The following is a 21,409-nucleotide window of genomic DNA, read 5'->3' as shown; positions in this document are numbered from 1 at the left end:
TGAGCAGATTCCCTTCTCTGGGGAATCAAACTCTGGCTTGACACATTCCTCGTAAGCTACTAGGAAAGATAACCGTGGCAGCAATCTTCTGGAAATGCTGTTATAGTCTAAATGTTCATTGATCTTTCAGGTCTGTGGGATGGTAGGAAAACAGTAATTTCCACTATCTTAACAAGATGTGAGAAGAGATTGTTATCTAGAAATGTTTACAGATTAATGTAAAACCAATTGTAAACATGGAAGTTGCTTCTGAGGTGCTGCAGCTGAATGCTGCACCCAGCCAACTCCCTGATGAATTTGTTTCATAATTAACACAAGCAGGATTAGAAACTAGATCTTACTCCCACTGAAACCAGTGATTGTTTTCTCTACTGAGCCAGATGAATAGCACAAGATCAAGGCACGTAGATCACAAGCTGAAACTCAGTTCTCTACTGAGACAGGTGGAAGTTGCATTTAAGTCCTCATTAAACCCTTATGGATTCTCATGAGATCAAAGTTGTTCATTTACCACCTGACAGTCCTGAAATCATTAAGACTTGGACAGACAGTCATTCTGACTCTCCTGGGTGCAACACAGCACAAATTTGTAAATGTGAACAAGGCTCGGCTCCATGAAATTTAGGGAAGTTAAGCATTTTTTGCTCCTGATGCAATTATTTACAGTATTCTTCATAGCTTCACAATAAAGTCCTGTGCCATGGCTCCACTGCTGCTATGGGAAGGGAATGGGATATTCCATCAAAAGACTGGATATAAGGCTGCTGCCTCAGGTTATGTGTATAGAAAGTGTACATCTTGGACGCACTCATATTTGGAGTTTTAACACTGAAGAAACCGTTCTAGTGGCAGTTTCTATATTTTAAGGGTAAAAAAGAGAAACATGAACATTCCAAAATAACTGTGTAATGAATTTGCAGATAGTGCATTGAACAAAACAGGAATGCACATTTTACTAAGCTAAACTCATCATTGTATGTTAGATAATGGGGAACGAAAAGAGAAAAACAGAAAATAAACGGTTTGATTTTTCTTTTCTTATCAGTTGAAAATAATATTTCAACTAAATAGTGTAATTGTATATTAATATTGATTAGGAAATATGTGATTATCAATATGTGATTGCTCCTAGCTAAGGACCAATAATAAAGTTTTTGTTTAGAACAGCATATTCTTGCAGCAGAGTTTCTAAGTAATCATTACAAGCATGTCTGCAATTTTAATGTTTTAAAATAATAAGATCCTAGGCGGTTTGAACACAGACTCGATTTTGAAAAACTGCTCTGTTACTGTCCCCTTACAGCACTAACAGTAAGTTGGGTATAATGCATAAGGCAGTTCTCATTTATTACCCCTGTTTGATAAATTGTGCTTAATATTAATATATGAAACACTAATCTAAACCAAAACAGACTTCTGGTTTCATTTTACACAATAAAAATCATTTTTGAGCTAGTGATAGTATATTTTATAGCCACTGGCACAGCAGCAGGGGGACAGATGCTCCATCTGGAGGAAAACTTTGAAAGATGCTATTATAAGCATTCTCTGGCTAGCTTAGATTCAATATTTTGCTATAAAATCAATCAGCAAGCGTGAGTTATACTTTGGGACAAAGATTTGATATTTATGATGCTAGACACCACAAGAGGAGATCTGATTTTTTTAGAGAGTTCTCAATCATGCCTTCTGTAGAAATGGTTAGAGCATCAGAACATGTTTTTGGATAGTTGTTTTAAAGTATCTAAGTCTGAAAGTTTTTGTTCCTTCTTATGAATTGTTATTCAGGACTCCCAAGCAAGTGTGATGTGTTTATGTGTAGTCCTAAAAATTTTTTAAATTTTTAATTCTGCAATTTCAGAACAAGCAGTGAGGATCTTCAAGATATTGTTTCCACATGCCTCTTGTATCTTATTACATACCAGTAAATTCAACCACACATGCCAAGCCATCAGAAACCAATCCCTATGCACTACTTACAAAAATATTATTTTTTAAAATTAGACTCTTTCCAGTACTTAGTTCTATGTCCATGTATATAATTAGCTTCATGAAACTTGTCTGAACTTCTCCATTAAATGTCAGGACCTCTTTGCATTCCTGGGAAACGCCTGAACAAGTTAATGTGAGATGTGGGCCGAGATTCCCAGCTAGACACAGATGGGTGAGTCCAGATGTGGGCTCTCAACTGAATCTGCAAGCCCTTCCCAAGAGTGTCTCACTTGGAAAGCACTGCAGTAAATTTCTGTTTGGTTTGCTGAGTTGATGGGTGGCTCTCAGCAGGGTGAAGAGGACGTTTGCCTGCTTATGGACAGGGAGCAGGGCAAAGCAAAGTTTGTTTGGCCAACTCAGTCTCTGTCAGACAATGGGTCCTAGGTCTACTTTCATCCCAACACAGTTACATCTCGTTGCACAGATGCAGGTAAGAGGAAAACCCAAGATTCACAGTGTCAGCCTAAACCAGAATGACTAATATGTTTTTCACCCCATTTTTAGCTTTCAACTAACAAGAAGAAAAAATTGCCATTGGGCTTTGGTAACAACCGAAGAGCACAATGTTTGCAATCTTTCATTTTTTTAATTTAGTTTAAAGAGAAGATAGAACAAACTTGAAATTTAAAGTAGTATGCCTTAAACTAAATATTGGAGCCAGTATTTCCTCCTATAAAGCAAACAAAAAAGTAAGTTGTACAGATTCAAGACCTACAAGCTAATCTCATCTCTAATTAAACCTTAACAATTAAAACCATTTTTTTAAATGAGTGGCATTAAGGGTATTTTAACGTTCTTCTTTTGTATTGCACATCTATTTTGAAATTCACAAGCTTTGAAAGGCAAGAACCACATAATCCACAGTCTGACTTCCTATCATAGGGATCAATCTAAATAGATCCTTGCTCAGTCATTGCTTCTCCAGGCTCAGAATTCTGTCTGAGTCAGGGATATTTTCGGGGATACACCAACCATGATTTAAGAAATTAAATTCTGTCCCCACAGAAACACATGGAAAGTCTTCCCTGCATCCTGCCTCTATAATTAACACCTAAACATTTGGCTGTGATAAACCTTCAGCAAATATGAAGAAGGAATTCTTCATTTCATTACATCTCACCAGAGATAGACTCAAAAGGATAAACACACTATAATTGAGGAAATCAGCTACAGATACCAAAATACAAACTTACAGTATCAGTTAATTTGCAAACTAAGATAAATCAGATTTTCCAATAGACCTCATGGCAGACTTGATATTTTTCCAAGGTGCAAGAAAAAGTATTAGCAGATTAAAATGATTGGTGGTGGATTCATGTGTAGTATTATCAATACAATCAGTATTCTTTCTACATTGGAGATCTCAAATTGTGAACTGTATTCGTTGATGGTTCATGGACTATTTCTAAGAAATACATAAAACATTGTGAAGAAATATTTACTGATAGTACTTGGTATTGACTCAACAAGAGAAAGCCACTCATTTGAAAAAAAAAATAGATTTGCAAATTGAAAAAGGTTAGAAACTGCTATTACAGGGGTCTGGCTATGCTGTTCCTTACATTAGCAAATTCATAGGACAGTTGATCCCTGACATACGATAAGAAAAATAGATGAGAAATTAATGTTGATCTAACAATAACATTTCAAAAATACTCACATAAAAGTATTATGAAAAAATAGCACTTGTCCTAAGAATTTTACAACAAAATTTGACTTCATTCAACACTTTTTTTATGAAGAAGGGTACTGCCTGAATCCATATTTGACTACCAATCTAGTGAACATATGAAATGGCTAAAAATTCACAAGTGTACAGGTGTGTAATGTGCTTTGACACCTGCTGACACCAGGATTTTAGACTCCAATCTACTGAATGTCTCATGTAGTGTTGAAAGTGTTGGAGTTAACTATATTTTTTCCTGTTTGGTGACCCTCATGGCCGTGGTAGGTGGGAGTTTCTACATGTTTTGGAAATACAGATTGTAGCATTATATTAGGAAGACAATAGATTAACACTGAGGGTTTCAGTACGCTTCCCAAAGCAATAGAATTGCCAGGTGTATCTTCTAAACCTGCAAAGAAAATGGATTTTCACGGCACTGTGTCTGCTTCTGTTTTTACATGTGTTGACTACACTCATAATCCTGTTTGAGATAATTTCTAGCGTTTTGCACAACTCTCAGGTTTCATGACCTGGAAAGTTACTGAGAACTTCCTTCTATATATCTTGTATGTCAGTTGTCACCAAACTACAAAAGGAAAATATAACCAAACATGAATCTTCCATGTGATGTATGTGCTCCTCAGGCAGGGAAATAAAATGTGCTTCAAGTCAGCTGAGACTTCAGTTAATGATCTATTTTTCTTTTCTGCTGGTATTTTTTTCTGTCTTCTGGTGGCCAAAAATCTTTGTTAAACCTCACCAGAACTTTTCCACAGAACTCTTGACCATAAACTTCATCACTCTATGCAGTTAAAAAAAGTTTTACTGTAAGTAAAGTCTCTCTACTTTTGCTGAGAATTTATATAGGTTTCTATTTTCAGAGTAACCAACTAAATTAAACCTGAAAACCATTCTAAAATAACCCATATTAGCATTTTTCCTCTTCAGAATTAATGCCCAAGGCTTTCTAGAACATGTGCAACCCAGTTTGTGATGCAAACTGCAGATTTGCCACACTCCAGGAAACAGATGTGTGTATAGCTTGTACTGCCAACCTTGTTCTGTTACTGGAAACAGGTTCTCAGAAGACTTGTACAAGGATGGTGAAACTCACTGAGAATATAAAGACTGTATATAACTTCAGTGACTCCATTCAGCGGGACAGATTTTATTCACTATTAGAGACAGTGCACATAGATCTAATTTCTTGATGGACTGCTAAATTTTAGATTATGCACTTGTTCCTAACTCAGCTTTCTTTATATCCCTCTAATTTGCTGACTCTTCAGAAAATATGGCTCATCTTTTTTTTTTGGCCTGATGATGGCCTAAGCCATTACATCAGTACAGATGCCTGTATTACACATTAGCTACTTTTATCCTAGCTCTACCCAAGAGAAAAAATAAAATTCAACTCTAAAAAATATATCTGGTCTATAAAAGCAGCATTGCCATGTTCTTGAAATCCCTATCTTGGATTCACATACACATCTTTACTCAGAAAGTCAGCCAATAAGCACAGCTATGTTCCTTTGCATCTGGGACTAACCATGCCCTTGTCTGAGGTCTTAGTGTGAATTAAATTCAAACTAATTGTTGCCCTAACTTACTGCTGGCAAAGGATCATTTCTCCTCCCTCCTCATGGAAGACAGTCGTTGAGCACTTCTGCAATCCAGACTAGGTTCCATCTCTTCCATCTGTTTATTCATGCCTATGCTTATTAAGCCTGATGGAAAGGCTGCTGTGAGCCAGGGTCTGTTTGTAGGCATGGCTCATGCTGGGGCTTGTCTAAAGTCTTACTCTGTGCCTGATCCCACAAAGCCATGATCTGAAGCAATGGTGCTGGAGCCCTGCTTTGAAATGGACTCAAGCACCACGCTTAAACCTGGCAACTAACCAGATGTGCCTCCAGCCCATCTAGCAGCACCCTCCAGAGAGGTTTGTATGGCAAAGAGCATAAGAAACTCCAGAGTGAACCGAGTATCACAGCATAATACCCTCACCACACTTCAGCCTAAGGTGAAGGGGAAAGGGCAGCAGCACTTTATAAGCAGGTTAGCTCACAGCCTGCACTCACCCACTGCAGCCCTGGCTCCAGGGAACTGGGCCTTCTTTTACTCCACAGCACCCTAGCTCCTACCTGTGAGAGCATTGTATATTGACTCTCACAGGAACAAGATGTGATAAAGTGATGCTTCCACTCCCCTCTCAGATCTGGCTGACTCTTTAAATCCACACTGTTCTCATTAGAGTCCCAGGCTCTGGTCTTAAACACTGCTTTAATGTTCCCAGGGAACCAGAGCACAGCTGGTCTGCACAGTGGAAAGGTAGGGGACTTTATATGGGAACAGAAATCTGCCTGCATGTTAGATTGTCTGAATAAACATAGGTTCTGCTGTTAACCACAACACTGAGTTTTTATTGGAGGCAATTCACAAAGGCTATGAGACAGGGGGCATTTTATTTATATGCAGAAACATCTGTAGCAAATGTATCCAACTTCACTATCTATTAATTGTGTTCTTCAAAAACTGAGTTGAAAATTCACTAAAAGGCAAGCTTACAAATAGTTGAAAAAGGCATTTTACAAGTTTCCACATGTAGTTTTGCCTTTGCACTTTCACCTCAATCATTTGTATTCCATTCCCCACTATCTTTGAAACAAAGGTTGCTAGCCACACAAAATCTTCTCATGGTTTTGTGATAGACTACAAACATAGGGGGTTTAGGACAAAAATAGTGAATTCCCTTAAATCTATAGCAGACACTCAAACAATGGGAAACTGCTCCGTGAAATCCTGTAGCATGATGAAACCTTGTAGTAGATCAGCATGAGCTGAATTTTGCTTATGGAAATGTGTGTAAAAGATGATAAACATTAATAAAATTTAAATACAATTAATTCCCTGACAGAATTTAATTTTTTTTCTCCTAAAATAATTATTTTGTTTTCACTGTTATTTAAAGTACTGATTAACAGAATTATGATGAAAGAGAATGATAATCTAAATGCATGAAGAACAAAATATGAAAATACGATCAGCAATGCATTGTCACCAATATACAGATGCTGCATGATCTGTCCTGTTACTTTTGTCTTAAATCCAGAAGATTGGTAACACTACTTAACAGACAGCAATTAGTAGAAGTGTGGTCTTTCACTGTGTGAGAGACTGTTTCAAGCCCCTAAGAAAAGAAATAATCATGAAGAAATAATAAAAGATACACTAACAGTTGCAATTGACCAAAGCTGCTGAAGTACCCATTACTGACTTCTCCCCCACAATAAGGCCAACACCAAAAATACAAACTAAAGCAAAACTTACAAGGCAAAATTTATCTGAAACTTACTCTTTTGTTTCTATGGCCCAGGGTATAATAAACAATTTCTTAAGCAGAATTCATCAAATTGAAGCTGAAAATTATAAGAAAAAAGGGGGACTGGGTATATGATGATTGTGTCTCAAAGTGGCAGAATTCATATTCATTCATACATTTAGCTTCTAGTTTAAAGCAATTCTCAGTGTTTCTCACTAAACAGCCATGATGTTGGGGCCATCCCTTTTCAGAGATGTCTGTCTCATCGTGGTGCTTTGATCCCATTTTCTCACTGTGAAAAGGACATTCAGTCCTGGGAAGTGGCATCTCATAGATTTCAGAAGAGAATTAAACTTTCTATTTTAAAAAGTTAAAATGGAGCAGAGGCCCCAGAGTTTAAAATAATCTTTCTGTCACTGTCCATCCCCCCTCCTTGCCCACCCTCCCCACCTGCCACCACTGCAAGCAAACAGCAAATCTGTGCCAATTGTCATTGTCTTCCATTTCTCAGTTGTACTGCCTGGCATAAGATGAAAGTCTTCCAAACAAAATCTGATATGGACTGGCTATGCTGCCTACTGCCAGGACATAGATTCTGCACAGTTCAAGGTCTCTGGGCTTTAAGTGGTGCAGCAGATGCTGGTTGTAAGACAGGGTATCTGGTCACTCTGATTGCAGCCTCCTCCTCTTCACCTGGTCCCTCTCTCCCATTCCCCTCCAAGCTGTTCATGGACATGTAGATCGCTCTCTCTATCTCACTTCAAGCTGCATCCAGGTGAAATACCTTCCCAGCCTCTCCCTAGACCTGTCCCAGCCTATGTCAATTTGCTATTTGCATTAGGACAGCATGTGAGGAACTTGTTCCTATATGTTCTCCACTGGACTGCTGAAAATCCTGAGATGTTATTTGCCATTTGCTACTTTCTAAGTAATTTTCCAAAAGACTGGTCAAAGCTAATGAAATCAAATTCCTTGTCATCAAGTCGTGGAAACAATTGGCACTTTGCAAATAGTGAACATGTGATATTTTTTATGGGTTCCAAAGTTTTCTTGAACATCTACTCTTGCAGTCTGTTTCTCTGCCTTTTTCTCTCTCACAGAGATATAAACCTTTAAAGATTAATGACTTTGAGGAGGATTTAAATAATTAGTTTTTAGCCACCCCAAGAGTGAACATAAAGGAAACCACAAAAAGAAAAAAAAATAGACAATGAAATTAAGCACTCTTGTAATCCTTTGTAATCTATCTGCTGATTAAAGAAAATGTTAAACTGTAGGGTATCAGCAAAGCCTGCAGAGGATTTGTGGGTGAAATGAATAAAAGAAAAACTAAAAAAAACAGAGCTAATTAAATTTTGCTTGCATCTTTACTGAATAAGAAATACAAAAGGAAATTTATCTTTGTTGTGGTTCTGATTTCCTCATCCTGCTCAAGTCTGCTCTTAGTTTAGAAATATGCTGGTTTCTTCTTTCACATTTTCATTAAATGTTGCTCAGACTTCCTGGATCTAAAGGAAGCCTTTGGATTGGCCATGAAAACAAATGTCTTTTGGAACAAAGCACTGGAGCAACTGGGATACCAAGGACCAAATTCAGACCTTATGTATGGATAGGGAAACATCCAATGACAGGGTAAATATCTTGTACCAGTCAGAAAGTGCTGTGTGAGAGAGATGCTGTGTCCAGAAAAATGAAATTTGCAGTCTCCTTTTCACCTGTGTCCCTTCCCTTCTTATTCTCCCCTCATTGTCTCAGACTTTTCCTCCTCATGGGAGCCTAATTACCTATTCTATTTCTTTCTATCTTTAGCATTTCTATCCTTGCTTTGTTTCCATTCATCTTTTAAGCTCTGCTCCCATTTCTACCTGCTCTCTCTCCTTCCTTACATGTTCTGTCTCTTTGTCTGCTCTTCATTCCCACATGTGGCTTTAGCACACTTCTGGCCACCTTCTTCAGTTCCTCAGGGTGTCTCCACGATCCTATTTTGATTTTTCTCTTCTCTCTCTTCTTCTCTTAAATTTTTTCATCTCTCTTTTTTATTAGACTTTTTTTTAACTGCATGTTCTTTTTTTTCCCTACCACTTCAGACAGCACCTCTTCCTTTGTCTATTTTGTGTTGCAGATATTTCTCGAAACCTCTGTAAGGCAGCAGTGATACAATCCAGATTCCTGGGATGACAGCAAGCTACAGAAAAACCTTCCTTCCTCAATGCTGAGCATTCAGTACAAAGAACTATGCTCCAAGCTGAGAAGCACAGCTTCTTTCTGCAGAGCACTGAAGAACTGATGTGCAGACACTGCTCCATCATATGTGCTGAGCAGAAGGAAGAATTAAATGGTGTTAAGAGTTAACTGAGCACATGCATCTATTGAGGACACATAGTATTTCTCAAATGCCCAGTAGCTGTGACTCACACTGACTCCCACTCAGTTGAAGCATGATGTTCTCTCACTCTGAGCATGGATTTGGTGGATTTAGGAAGCAGGAAGTTAGGGTTTATCACTGATGATATACAAGGCAGGAGTTTTCAGCTGATCACAGCCCACCAGGGTAGAAAAATCTGAGCTATGGAGTAATATCCTGTCCTTTACAGTATCTGTCACCATGTTTATGCTTGAGTTCTTTGTTCTGGGTCTTGGTCCCACTGGTATCACAGCCTGGGGGGTCTCAGACGAACATACCCAAGCTATGGATTCAGGAAAACTAATTCGGAAGCTACAAACCAACAGAGCTAGAGGTACTCCTGGGGTAATGGTCAAAGTGGAATTTAGTTCACAGAAGCCTTTGAGTGAAATGACTGGTAAAAGTAGAGATATGCTAGAATATTTTAGGTTTTGAGTATGTTTGCAATCAGTCCCATGGCAGGCTTGTTTTGCAAGCTGGAACAGTGCCCCTTATATTTCTGCATATAATTCACACTGCTTCAACTGTTTTGCATCGATACAAACTAGTATAAATACCCTTACCCGTGTTTCAGTTTTCTTCACATTTCGTATGCATTCAGTGCTAAATCCAACCATTCATCAAGCCCCGGTCTCGTTTTTCTTTGCCTCACACAGGAGTGGCAAGGCACTCAAAAACTCAGATGAAGCATGAAAAGCTCTTTGGAAACCTGGCTTCTTTCAAACAATTTTTTTTTTTTTTTTAGTTGGTGGAAGAGCAAGAATGCAGCTTACTTTTAAAACATCCAATTTTGTGACAAACTAGGTGTCCAAATGTCACTTTTCCATGTTGACATTTCATGCTTGTTAGTTAAAGGAAAAGAAGTTCCAACATAAAAATAACAACTAAACCAAAAATACTTTTAAAAGTGACATTTCATAGTAAACCTCAATTACATGAAATCAGTTAGTCATGGTTTAGTGAAACAATATTTCTCACTGGAAGCTTCATTCACCACTTCTTTATTTTCCTTTTTTTTCCTGACTTACTACTTAGAACAAATATAGGCAACTTCATGGATTCATTTCACATACTCAGTGGGTTTGATAAATCTTTATTAACTGTTATTAGTGGCTTAATTAAAAATTGCAGCTGTCCACCTACAATCCCATAGACTGTGCTGATCTTTTATGAGTGGTTTTCTTCATAAAGTACCCAGCCAAGAATGGATCCCATGTCCCATGCCTGTGGAAAGAACAATTCTGAATTTGATATGAGGCAAGAAATCCCATGCATTGAATTGATGTTAAGTAAAGAGAGTATCTAGGGAAAGGATGTCTCTATTTTATGTAAAAGATTGTTCCTATGCACAGAATGGACTCTCAATTCATTATCTTACCTTCCAAAAAAGCTTTGTGTACCACCAGTGACATGAGTCAGAGGACAAAATGTATGATGAAAAAAAGAAGGTGGAGGTAGCAGAGGCAAAATACTGCCTATATTTCTATCATTAACTTAGATATAAATAGACCTCTCTCCATTATCCCTCATTTGATGTTCTAGGGAAATGTGTTGTTCTCAATGCTTTCCACATGACCTTTTGTTTAAAGAAAAAAATTACATGTATTATTGCTGCTTTTTAAACAAAGGGCATGTTTTCACTTGTAAAACTTGAACTGAAACAATTAAACTGGACATAGAATACGGTTTGTATCAATAATTTACTACAATCATTCTATTGTTTCAGACATTAATAAACTTAGCTCCTATTTAATGTCAAAGTAATTACTCCCAAATTACATCAATTTGCCATTCTAAAGGAAATAAAAGCAATAAAATCTTTCACTTTCAGCACTAAAGATTCTTATTTAGAAACACTAGTTTCTATAACTCAGCTATATAATACACCAGTGTAAATATTGAAAAGGGACAACTATATTATCTTTGACAGCAAAGATTTCTTAACCTCCAATAATCCATCTTTTATTACTACTGTAAAAATAAAATATTAATTACATCAAATCTTGGAAACAAATATCTTTAATGAATCAATCTGTATTTTATTTGCCTTCCAGCTTTTTATGAATGCCTGCTTTCTCCATTGGCTTATGCTACATAAGAAGGACAAAAACATGGTCTAAATAAAAAATGTAGGGTGTATTCCTTTTTTTATATGCAGTGATTATTCTTAAAATTTCTCTGTTGTGGTCTTTCAATATCTGAAAGACATTAGCTAGAAAAATTGTCATTTGGAGCACTCATCAAGGTCCTAATTCTACAAAACAAGCACCTGAAATCTAGGTGTTTTGTTAGACTGGGAGAAGACTGACAATTAAGTGGTTTTTGTAAAAATTAAACTATGAAATTTGCCTAAATGTAGGGATAGGAACAAAATGAGAAAGTTTTCCAAAGTCTTGACAAAATATGAAATATTTCTCACTGTGTGGTCTACTGCCTATTGGACATTGCAACAGGCAGGACAAGTCACTGAATTCATACACATTTTCCAAACTTTATAGTCTGCTATTTACAACTTTATAAAAGCTCTAAACAAGTATGTTCAGCAATAGCTGGAACTAGAACAAATATTGGTCAATGAGAAGCAGAATATAAATTGTGTGTTCAGTAACAGGATTTAAATTGAAATTAAATTTTTGCACATGGAGTAGGGTAAAAACTAGAACTAATTAATTACTGTGTAAATAATAAACACTGTAGTGTGAACCTATCCGGATTCCTTTTTGGTATCAAGGCTGTTCCTAGTTACAAATGGAACATTTATCTCAGTTTAAATATCCTGTGGACATATGGGTGATACAGGAAGCCAAGGTGAATTTAGCAAGCTTGCAAGTATGATTCCATTAGGGATCTGGACTCTACCTGGCAGTATGAGAAGTCAGTACTACATATATTTAAGTGGTCTAATCACTGGTAATTGGCATAAATCATTAAAGTGATGACACAGAAATGTAAACAAAGAGGAAACACCTCATGATTCAGTCATTGTAGAGTTACTAAATGACTCTATGTTGTAGAAATCTTTGGCTCACCTAAAAACGCCTCATTTACTTGCACTTCGATCACTGATTAAGGCTACTCATTATATAATCACACTGCTGGTCCAAATCTGCCTCCCCACACAACCTCTCAGTTTAAATGGGGTGCATTTTCAAACCATGGACATGGCAAAATATTTGGTAGCCTATGTTTATATTGTCTCCAAAGGCTATAGTGATGGAATTAAATGCTTCTTACAAAATGCTGCTATTAACCATACTGTGACCACCTAACCAGGCATTGTGAATTCTGAGGGCTTGCTTCTCTCTCCCCATTGTTTCCAGCCAGGGTGAAAGTTGCCTGCAGCTCACACTCACATGGAGGGGAAAAGGTGCCATCTCTATCTATGCCACATTGCACTCTCCTGAGAAGAAGCAAGAGATCAGGTTGAAGCTATACAGAGAATTTGAGGAAGCAATGGTATGACTAAGACGTGAATGATCTTAAAAGAGAATTCAATAAAAGCAAGGGAAGAAGATAGATACAATGTGAGGTCATGAGGTTTCTCAAAGCAGTGGTGAAGTCATCACTGTGTGTATCTACTTCCAAACATGTCTCTCTGTGTTGCAAAAAAAGTCACCAACAGAGTTTGATAACATACTAGTCTTTAATCTATAAAGAAGATTAATTTCAAAGTTTAACATTATAAAAGAGTAACAAATACTTTTTAAAACAAAAATACAAGAAAACACACAGTTGCCTTGGTTTCTCCTGTTGTCAGAGCCTAGAGTACACAATTTCTGGGAAGCAATTCCATTGCATACATTGTTTCCTATCACTTCAGAATAGGTTAGAATTGAAATGACACTTTTTGATTCACAAAAAAAAGCTTTTCCAGGTAGAAGCTGAAGCAGGGTGTTATTATGAGTAGCTGGTCACATGTCAGATCCTACACATTATTTAAACAAACCAAAATGACATCACTGCTTGCTTCTACATTCTTGCCTTCTCATGTCAGCTCCTAGATGCCAGTAGTCCTTCTACCACCGCATCCATCAACCCAGCTGCTTGTAACTCACAGCTGCTCAAGAGCAGAATTTATTTTCATTTGGGCCCCCTGCTTTAGAGTCACATCCAGAAGTTCTTATTCTCCTCAGACACATATGAAAAAAAGCATTGGGGGAAAAATGATGGACAAAACTTTTGAGAAGTTTCTTCAGTCAGCAAAGAAAAAGCTTCATGGAAGGGGCAATGTGAGTAGCCCCATCTCTAGTGGGCCCCCAGGCAAGCCAAAGGGTTGCTAAGAGTAGCCAGGTGTAGGGGGAAAAGGCTTATCCTTCCCTGTCACAACAGTAAGATTTACAATTCTGACCCACACAAACTCTGCTCCTGCTCTGCACTGACCATGGAGACATGCTTTAAGCCCAGGCTGAACCGGACTGGAGTGACACTACAATCCACCTTACTCCTTTTTGGTTTGATGTGTTTATAACCCAAGTGAAAACAAACAGGAGAAAAATCCTACCAAAGCTTATTAAAAAAGGCACTTCAAAATTGATAAAAGGAATACATTGTTCTATAAGCATCCCAGTAGAATAACTGTTTTTTTAATCCATTAGTGGTTGTATTCTCATTGTATGATCTTTGGAAAGCCTCATAATTAAAATAAAAACAAAATGAAATAAAATATTGCCACCAATGAAAAATCTGTTCAGTAAAAAACTGCAAACCAAGTAAACAGCAATTTACACAATTCTCTCAGTCCTGCAAACCTGAAACATTCAACACTGCTTGGAAAAAATTGAGAATACAGTAGATTTTTCAGCATAACTCTACTTAAATGACAGTATTAAGAACAATAAGGCATACTATTGAAACCAAAAATACATAGAATCAGGTTTCTATGCTACTGTTTGCCAAAAAGTTATTTTTTTAAAAATTGTTTAAATGCAAACTTTTACATCTTCAACCTGTTTTACATATTTCAGACAACAAAAGAATACACATACATTGTATGTGATAATTTTTCAAAACTAGCCATTACATTTTCACAGATTAAAAAAAAAGTCAGTTTAAATATTTCATTTCTACAAAGTGAATTTACATTTTTAAGTACAAAGTGCAAATACTACAGTTGTTTTTATTGCCTTTTGGTGAGGAAATCTCCCACATGTCAGAGATCTGCCTTGGATTAGTAAGATGTTCACCCTTGCTTCTTCGAAACTTGCTGAAAGGAAGTTGGGAAAATATGCATTATTAATGATGTTTTCAATTAGTCCAGTATAAAATTCTATCTCTATTTTCAGCAGTGCCCATATACCATTACCAGAAGAGAGTTCTGCATAAATATATATAGGGAATAAAAACGTTCCTACCCTGTAGTCCTTCATGGGATCTATGAGCAAGGATATGAGCAATATCTTGTCCACTTACCTAAGGCCCTTTTAAATCCACCCCAATCAAACACAGTTTTAGCAACTGCCTGGGCAAGTGCCTGGTTCAATATACCTCCTATGGCATGTGCTGTATAAGGAATGGGCTGCTCACCAAAGTCTCACAAACAATCTGTGGTTTCCTTACAAACTTTTTCCTAGGCTGCAAAAGACTCCTAGGTCTCACTGACAGCGTGTGGGTATGTACCTGTGTGTGTTTGTTGGACAGGGTGGAGCTGAGCAAGGGAAATATACCTGGCCACTACCTGGGTCCTATCAGACCCATCCCCTATTTGACCTCTTTTAGAGCAACCAGAGCTGCCTCAGTCAGCATATTAGTGTATGTTTCTCTATCTGTTTTCTTGCAGTAAGCTGTTTTTCCACATTTGTGAAAAAGCATGTGCAGAAGCACACATAAGTATATATTTCATTAAACTGCTGCAATAATTTAGTACAGAATAAGCTTTTGAGTGTGTGTCTCCTGAGTGGTGCAAATCTGATCAGGCCTTCTTAGATGGGTGGTTTCCTTTGGGCAGCTTCCTTCTAAGTGAGAACTTCTGTGATGAAAACCACCTTCTGCATTTGCAGCCATGTATTGTTCAAGTATGAAACTGCCAACAGATGGTTTTCTTAGCCAGCCTTAATTTAAGGCTATCATTTGTCAGCAACAGCTCCTAAAATAATTGGTGCTGAGTCAGCAAAATTATTGGACAAAACTGAAAAACATACATGTTCTAAGGACAATTTTATTATCAATTCCACAATCAGTATCAGGTTACAAGAAAGAGGAGAGGGTTTCCCATGCTTAAAGTGTAATGCACGTGTGCCAGTAATTGCCATTATATAATTAAAATAACCCCTCTGAATGCTCTGGAGTTCTGACAGGATAATTGTTTTCAGGTTGTCTTGTTTAAAGCATAAGTGATTTGTGGGGAAAACCTGAAAAATTAAGACCACAAACACTTGTTTAAACAAACAAACTTATCACATTATTGTAGCTGTGAGAATATTCTATATTCCATCAAAGGTATGTAGGAGGTCTCTGGTAAAAACCACAACCAGTGTTGAGCTTGCCTTAGGAAGTGCAAATCTAACATCAAACAAAGAAGAGATAAAAAAAGAGAACAAATCGACGAGCAACTTTGAGAGGAAGATTTCTCTTGGCTTGTGGGTAGGTTCACCTGGGGTTCAGTTTTTAACAAATTAATCTAGCTTTATGATAGATGGGAAGACATTTACCACACGTAGGGTTTAGGGGTATTTTTAGCCAAATTCCTATTTTCATAGGTGCAGCATTACCTGAGCTGTTCTTATAATATAGTTACATGAATAATTTTTAAACCAGTTCATAATTTACTGACGGTTTTGTGGGCATTAATAATTTAAGTCCTCTAACTAACATAATAGTGAGGTAAGAATAGTGTGAAGATTACTCTTTTGTTAGACCATTCAAATTACTGCACTCACAAGCCCTCCTTCAATACCATGGAAAAGTACTAGGAAGCTATGACCATATCGCCCAGAAAAATCTTCTTTAGAATAAATGGTTGTAAAAATAGTAACACACAAAATAAACTCCACTTTTTTTACCTATTTTCCTGGCCTTTCACTTGAGTCCCTTCTTTTCGAAGTGTACCTTTCCTTCATTTAAAAAACTGCTTTTGTGCCTTTTGTACCTCTGAATGGCTTGAGTAGCCAAACCAAATCCATGGATGACATACACTGGAGCTATTTTGAAAAACAAGATCAAGTCTTTGCAAAAAAATTGATAAAAAAAAAAATCACAGATTATGTTGTCAGGGCACTTGACATTTTAGTTTCTCCAATTATTCAGCAATTTTAGTTCAAAGGTAGATTAGCAGACTGATGCAAATCCTAGGTCTTCAGTATCATTTTGCTCAGCCAGCAAAGGCATTTGAAAGTGACAGCGCTTTTCATTGCACTAAGATTTTAAAAGCTGTTTAAAGCCATCATCTAATAATGCAGTGAGGTTTGTAAAATGTATAGATTTTCACAGAGCATGGGAAATGTATGGCTTTGTTCATTTCATTAAATGTCAGTTTGTGTCTATAGTGTGACACAAAGGAAAATTGACAGAATTCAGCTAAAGTAAAAGCTAAATGAAGATGAAGCAGTGCACATTCAAAAATGTATGGGAATGCTGTCATTCAGGAATTCAGAAGACTCATGAGGGCTCAATTACACTCATCAAATTATCATAGAAGTCCTATATATCAACTTACACTTTCCTAGAACTTCCACATGCAAGCCTAATCCACTTTGCAAATTATGCACGTTTGCTCTGTGCCTGTAATTGACTGATTTAGCTTTCTATATGTAGAACTTAAGTCAAAATTTGTTAATTGGGATGTTGCTCTACATTCTTCTGGCAACTGTGCAGAATAGCAGATTAAAGCAGTTTGAAGCTGCAATGATGACTGTTGAAATCCCAAGAAATTCACCCAGGAGAGGCAAAAATGGAGATCTTGCTCTCCTCAGTACTCACCTGCCTGCTGGATGAAGTGCTCTCAGTGTTGGTTCTAGGGGCCGCTAAAGGAAGGGAAAGAAAACATTATAAATATGGTTTGCAAGTTATCCTCAAGAGCGGAAGCCCTCATTCTGAAAAGATATTTTTTAGAGTAGGGTAAGTGCACAGCTTTTGATAAGTGACATAAAATATTTCAGATCTTCATTGACACAACTACTTTTTTCTTTCCTCAGTACACATGTTGCTTATTTCAAGGAGTTATATTAAAGTTGAACAAGAACATATCTTGCCAGTTAACATATCAAATTTGCTTAGCAGATTGCATCTAGTCAAGGTTGAGCATTTCCAGCTTACTAAATCTTTAGTGGTAAATATTATCCCTGGCAGTAAAGAAGCATGGACAAGCAGACTGACTGGAAAGCATTCACTTTGATTAAAGATATTGCACAGAAACAGTTCTACAAGCCAAAGACATTGTTCACATTTAATCTGTAAAATGACAAGATTATCACTGTTTTTTTTTTTTTTTAATTTCTTAGTCTCAAAATCAAAGACAATGCTCAAAATAGGGGAAAATAAACTTCTAAAAAGCTAAAATAATTTGCTAGCCCAGTAATCTTCCCAAGCAAACTTGTGAGACTAGGGAGGAACTTGCTCTCTTGGTTTTTCATGTCAGTCTGTGACCAAACATAATTGACTGGAACTAAGGGAAACTAAGGACCTCGAAAAATTCTACAGCACCTACTACTCCCTTCAGAAAACATGCTTCACAACTCTTTGGTTTTTATATTGCTTCAAATTATTCTCACACAAGACATCTGAGACTCACACAAAATGATACAGAGACACTTCTTAGCTCAGCTCTCACACCTCAGGTGACAAGAGTCCCGTATTTTCCTAGAAATGTAACTCTAGCTGTAGTCAAGTGGTAACTGCTTTCATTTGTGCAAGTGAAAGGAGTACCAGGAAGGAAATTTTAATTATCAAGTAAGAGAAACAAAATAGAAAAATGGTATTCCAACAACAGTAATTTTTATTGTCTTGTCCTTAGAACTATGTACTTCTAGCAAAGCAACCCAATGATTTGGTTAAGAACTTTTTTCCAACTGGATACCATTAGTTTTTCAATGCCAAACTTCTGAGATTTTTTTCCTTCCAAAGTTTAATGTTCTCATTACTGAATAGGGTTTTTTTAGAGAAGATCTGTTACAAAACTTCAGTTATGGTGGATGAAATTTTTACTTCAGCCAAATCTGTGTGTGATCTTCACATGATTTCATTCTCATTTCCAAAACAGGCAGTTTATCCTAATCTTTGGGTTTTTTTCCACTGGAATATGAAGACAAAAAATCTGAGGTTTTCTTTCAGTCTTGCTATGGCTTTCCTTTACCTCCAGTGTAATGATTTTGGACCCAAATTTCATCCGCAATAAGTCCAAAGAATTCCTGCTGCAGCAGGACAGAAGTGTTTCACTTTCTATATTCATAGCATAAAGATAACAACAGTCATCCACTCTCATATACATTTTTTAATGTTCATCATTTAAATGAAATTTGGAAGGTATCATTATGAGGTCCACAAAAAAAGCCACAGGAAAAAATCCTGGATCTGACTGATTGTTGTTTTGAGACATGTGAGACATAGACAATTTACTTCATTAGTGAAATGTAAACCTGTTCTGTCTTTCTGCAGTATTCCTTTTCAAGACTTTATTACAACCAATGAAACCTTTGTTCCACTGTCCTCACTCCATTTTAAGGTGCCATACAAAAGAATTTACCTGTATTCTTCCACACTTCTTAAAGTATGGGGATCTGCTGCTGCTGTTTAGAACTATTTTTTTTAAATTCTTTTCCCGTTTTCAGGAATTGTGTGATTGAACTCTGCAGGGACTATTATACTCTGTAGTTATTTGTTCCCCTTCCTACCAGTTTGACAACAAAGTAAGCTGGCTGTGTATTAGCCATTATTCCATGTTTGGCTTATGACCACATTCCTCTCTGCATCTCTAAACCACATTTGAGAAATGAGAATTCATTAGGAAGCTCAACCATGTGCCTCCTTCCATGAACTCAAAAAGCACAGGTGTGATACTTCCATTAACTAAGAAAACAGTTCTATAATATCACTAAACTGACTATTTGATGACTGCTATTATATCTTCTTAGGTTTCCTACCATAATACATTTAATGATCAAAGTCAACGGGAAGTTTTTGATTCTGTTGGAGCAAAGGGATCCAGAAGAAACTTTCTTGCCATTTGCCCCAAGCAACAGATGCATTAGCTGCAGACAGGTGTATTCTTTTATTTTGGATAATTCTGGCACATATAAATATCAGACTTCATAAGCTTTGAAGAATTTAGTGAAAAAGACAGAGAGAAAAGATTCTTACTATGGCGTTTCTTTGTTTCTGCTTTACCTTCTTCTTTTGTTACTCCCAAGCAGCCCATTAATTCTTGAACCGACAAGGATTTATCGTTGTTCACATCACAGTATTCCACAAACTTCTTAACACATTTTTTGGGTTTTGACTTCTTTCTCAGGAATCTCTTAAATGGCTTGATTTCCTTCTTGCCGATATCACCACTGGAATTTTTATCCAGCTGTTTGAAATACCAATGGACGACTCTCTCTTCCAGAGTATGATTTGGATCAGGCTCAGAAACACTGGAACAAGAAAAAAAAGAATTTAATCTTAATTCAGATATTTAACGCCTTTATTTCAGAATAGTTACATCACCATCAGATGACCATCACCATCGTTACGTAAAACTCCCTGCTTTTGGCCATTAACTCCTTGTAGTGAATCTCTCTTTTTTCTTTTCTTTAGCCAACAATATCCTAAATTTTACACTAAGGGCTAGAATCTGCTGTTAGTGTACTCTCTGAAGCCCTGCCGAGGTCAGCATCATACTTGGCAAATAGTGCTTTCACCTTAAATTTCCTCAAACAGAGAAAAGTGGAGAGAAAAGTAAAAGAGAAAACAACTGCTTCACAGTCAGCAGATGTATTAAATGTATGACGTAACCAACTGAAGTTCACCAACGATCAGCATCACCAAATACAAAAGCTCCAATTACAACCCATGATGGATCCTCTTAGAGCTAGAACACCTAAATGTACTGAATTACAGTAGGATAAGCTATAAAAAGAAATGCTATCTCGTCAGATAAGTAACTGATCTGCAGATGTCCTAAGGTTGACAACACTTAGACATTTTTAACACCACGTGTGACTGTTGATGGCATCGGCTTGTTTTGCAAGCAACTAGGAAGAATAGGAATCAGGAAGGTAGAACACATTCAAGAAACAAAGCCTTGAGAAGAGAACAAAGACAGACACACATTTCACCAGCAGCTACAGATAAACCCTGAGCTGTGCTGCCGAGAATTCATCTGTCAAGTCTATGTCTGTTTAGTGAACATAGTCCACAGTGGTACTTTGAAGTAAACTCTCCTAGGTAGATTCTTGGAAATTCACCCTTTTTGAAGGCTCCTCAAAGCCCTCAACAATCCATTCACCACTCTTGGAATCCTTTTAAAGACACACAAAAAGGATCTGAAACCCACCGGCTAGAAGACAGTGATGGATCAGAGACAGCGTGCACCATATCTGTGGACAATGCATCCAAAACACTCGTCAGGAACTCATTCTTCTTGGCCCCAGGACAACCTAGAAAATCAGATTTTTTTTTCTTTTGTTGTTACTTGTTTTTACAACATTTCTATTCCAACAATAGTTTAGACTTTAATATAGATATTACTCCCTGTACACAAATTTCCATAAATTGTGGGCATATTCATAACATAATTCAATGACAAGCATTTAAATTCAGGTACATATCTGTAACAGAGCAGGAATAAGTGAACAACCCTTTGAACCGAAGCAAGTGTGAATCTGTTTTGCATATCATGAGTCCCTTTATTTCAGTTTTGGCCATTATTTTTCCTTCTTTCAGATGTCTTTAACACAGGTGTCACATTTTGAAAATAACAGCTTTGAAGCAATAGAAGTTTGTATATGGCACAAGACAGAAACGTGGACTAGAAGCCAACAACACAATACTTATTTCAGATTTCCACTTTTGCTCCTCTTATTTTCCATAGGCTTTCTTGACACACGTGCTTTCA

At 37.0% G+C, this 21,409-nt stretch overlaps 1 protein-coding gene across 5 annotated transcripts in view; it reads right to left on the bottom strand.

The window, feature by feature from the left end:
- Window positions 1-13,005: 13,005 nt before the first annotated feature.
- Window positions 13,006-21,409, bottom strand: part of SMOC2 (SPARC related modular calcium binding 2) — a 137,513-nt gene continuing 129,109 nt past the window's right edge. For 3 of the 5 annotated variants that reach the window (XM_014875631.2, XM_014875613.2, XM_088161456.1), the window contains exons 10-13: window positions 20,849-20,951; window positions 19,672-19,946; window positions 17,296-17,339; window positions 13,006-14,584 (exon numbers count right to left, since the gene is read on the bottom strand). In XM_014875631.2, coding sequence (XP_014731117.1) covers window positions 14,561-14,584; window positions 17,296-17,339; window positions 19,672-19,946; window positions 20,849-20,951 — 446 coding nt within the window. In that variant the 3' untranslated portion in view covers window positions 13,006-14,560. The remainder of the gene's footprint in view (window positions 14,585-17,295; window positions 17,340-19,671; window positions 19,947-20,848; window positions 20,952-21,409) is intronic. The other 2 variants (XM_014875638.2, XM_014875622.2) reach the window with 1 other exon arrangement.

Source organism: Sturnus vulgaris, chromosome 3 (genome assembly GCF_052056855.1).
Source record: "Sturnus vulgaris isolate bStuVul1 chromosome 3, bStuVul1.hap1, whole genome shotgun sequence".
NCBI lineage: Eukaryota > Metazoa > Chordata > Aves > Passeriformes > Sturnidae > Sturnus > Sturnus vulgaris.
The sequence above is the reverse complement of the archived record's forward strand: the minus strand, read 5'-3'. Positions and strand labels throughout refer to the sequence as shown.